The 3,055-nt window shown below is 50.1% G+C and overlaps 1 protein-coding gene across 1 annotated transcript in view; it reads left to right on the top strand.

Annotated features, from left to right (window-relative positions):
* EML2 (echinoderm microtubule associated protein like 2) overlaps positions 1-3,055 on the top strand; it is a 24,366-nt gene that overhangs the window by 19,890 nt on the left and 1,421 nt on the right. The window contains exon 18 of the mRNA XM_014537382.1: positions 1,422-1,552. Coding sequence (XP_014392868.1) covers positions 1,422-1,552 — 131 coding nt within the window. The remainder of the gene's footprint in view (positions 1-1,421; positions 1,553-3,055) is intronic.

The following is a 3,055-nucleotide window of genomic DNA, read 5'->3' as shown; positions in this document are numbered from 1 at the left end:
AGCCGCGGTTTGCCGACCACTGCTCTAGGCAAAGGGCATAATAGCACGTACAGAGGCCCAGAGGTGACACAGAGCTTGGAATTTGGAGAAATGCAAGAAGGCTAAATCATTGCAGAGTTCCAGGGGAGCACTAGTGAGGACAAGGCTGGAGCAGTGGGGGGACCAGGCCAGGCAGAGCTTGGGGGATCACGGTAAGAAGCCTGGGCTTTCTCCCGAGGCCACCAGCGAGCCATGAAGGATTCTGAGCACTGCGGGGTCAGGGTCAGATCCACATTTCCAAAAGATTATTCTGACTCCCATCCCTGGCTAGAGACAGGCTGAGTGAAAGGAAGGTGGGGGACTGGGCCGGGACCTGTTCCTCTTTGGGGGGGGGGGTCCCTGGCTCCTGCTGACATCTTACCACCAACTCCCCCCTATCTTGCCCACAGGGATCTGGTCCGAGGGAGCAGATGGTACTGACATCAACGCCGTAGCTCGCTCCCATGATGGCAAGTTGCTGGCTTCAGCTGATGACTTCGGCAAAGTCGTTAGGGCAGTGGTCGGCAAACTCATTAGTCAACAGAGCCAAATATCAACAGTACAACGATTGAAATTTCTTTTGAGAGCCAAATTTTTTAAACTTAAACTATATAGGTAGGTACATTGTTATTAACTTAATTAGGGTACTCCTAAGCTGGCCTTTGCTAAAAACGTCCTCAATCTGATGGAGGTACGTTCGCTGAGGTCAACCCCTTCCAACTCTCCCATCCTCAACTCGTGCATGAATCGCGAACGCCTCCCCCGCACTGTGTATCCCGCAGCCGACCGACCGACCGACACCCCCCACTTCTTCTAACGCCACTTCTTCAAAATAGACTCGCCCAGGCTGAAAACTGACTTCTGTGCATGGGCCACAAAGTTTCAATCGCACTGTACGTGTGCGCCCGCACGTGGTATTTTGTGGAAGAGCCACACTCAAGGGGCCAAAGAGCCGCATGTGGCTCGCAAGCCGCGGTTTGCCGACCACTGCTCTAGGCAAAGGGCATAATAGCACGTACAGAGGCCCAGAGGTGACACAGACCTTGGAATTTGGAGAAATGCAAGAAGGCTAAATCATTGCAGAGTTCCAGGGGAGCACTAGTGAGGACAAGGCTGGAGCAGTGGGGGGACCAGGCCAGGCAGAGCTTGGGGGATCACGGTAAGAAGCCAGGGCTTTCTCCTGAGGCCACCAGGGAGCCACAAAGGATTCTGAGCACTGGGGGGACAGGGTCACATTTCCAAAAGATCATTCTGACTCCCATCCCTGGCTAGAGACAGGCTAAGTGAAAGGAAGGTGGGGGACTGGGGCCGGGACCTGTTCCTCTTTGAGCGGGGGGGGAGGGAGGGGGGTCCCTGGCTCCTGCTGACATCTTACCATCAACTCCCCCCTATCTTGCCCACAGGGATCTGGTCCGAGGGAGCAGATGGTACTGACATCAACGCCGTAGCTCGCTCCCATGATGGCAAGTTGCTGGCTTCAGCTGATGACTTCGGCAAAGTCCACCTGTTTAGCTACCCCTGTTGTCAGCCTCGAGTGAGTCTCTCTGGGGGGCTGGCAGGGTAGAGGTAACAAGCAACAATGGAGGCAAGATTGAGGCAGCCCTGGTCCACCACCAGCCCTCTCTGGGCCTCAGTTTCCCCAACTGTGTAAGAAGGGTAGTGGGCTTGACTCCAAGGGCCTTCCTTAACCTGAAGGTTGATGCATTTCAGAGTCTGAAGTGCTCAATCTCTGAGCATCTGCAATTTTGAGATCTTTTATCCTTATTAACTCAACAAATATTTACTGAGCACCTGCTGTGTGCCTGGGAACAGGGGATAGGTACAGCAGTAAACAAGTCAGATGAGGTCACTGAGCTGACATTTAAAAAAATATATATATCTTTATTGATTTCATAGAGGAAGGGAGAGGGAAAGAGAGAGAAACATCAATGATGAGAGAGAATCATTGATTGGCTGACTCCTGCACGTTCTCCACATGGATGGGAGAACCAGTTACAAGGACTAACGGAGCCAAAACTGAGGGAGATTTTGCTCCATTTAAAGATTATATGTCTTATTTTTTAATATATTTTATTGATTTTTTACAGAGAGGAAGGGAGAGGGATAGAGAGTTAGAAATATCGATGAGAGAGAAACATCGATCAGCTGCCTCCTGCACACCCCCCACTGGGGATGTGCCTGCAACCAAGGTTCATGCCCTTGACCGGAATCGAACCCGGGACCCTTCAGTCCGCAGGCCGAGGCTCTATCCACTGAGCCAAACTGGTCAGGCATGACATTTTTTTCTTTAATCCTCACCTGAGGATATTTTTTCCATTGATTTTTTTTTAAAATATATTTTTATTGATTTCAGAGAGGAAGGGAGAGGGAGAAAGAGGTAGAAACATCAAGGATGAGAGAGAATCATCAATCGGCTGCCTCCTGCATGCCCCACACTGGGGATGAGCCCGCAACAGGGGCATGTGCCCTGACCTGGAACCGAACCGTGACCTCCTGGTTCATAGGTCGATGCTCAGCCACTGAGCCACGCTGGCCGGGCTTTTCCATTGATCTTTAAAAAATATGTTTTTATTGATTTATAGAGAAAGGAAGGGAGAGGAGAGATGGAAACAACAATGAAAGAGAATAATGGACTGGCTGCCTCCCGCATGTCCCCCACTGGGGATCGAGCCCACAACCGGGGCATGTGCCCTGACTGGGAATTGAAGTGACCTCCTGGTTCATAGGTCAATGTTCAACCATTGAGCCACACTGGCTGGGCTGAAAATCAAAATTTTAATGTGAATTCCTTCGATTTGTAAATGTCAGCAACTATCTTTCTACCAACACTGAGAAAAATTCAACTCATCCACAGATCACCAGCAAATAATCTGTGCCTACCGTAAAACTTGGTGTTAATTTCACCAATCCCTGCTTCTAACAGGTGGAATTTGCTTTAGCATTTTATTATGAAATTTGCAGACATAAAAGTAGAGCCCTAGCCAGTTTGGCTCAGTGGATAGAGCATCGGCCTGTGGACTGAAAGGTAGGTTCAATT

This window comes from Myotis brandtii, unplaced genomic scaffold (genome assembly GCF_000412655.1).
Source record: "Myotis brandtii unplaced genomic scaffold, ASM41265v1 scaffold178, whole genome shotgun sequence".
NCBI lineage: Eukaryota > Metazoa > Chordata > Mammalia > Chiroptera > Vespertilionidae > Myotis > Myotis brandtii.
This window is presented reverse-complemented; position numbering and strand designations above follow the sequence as displayed.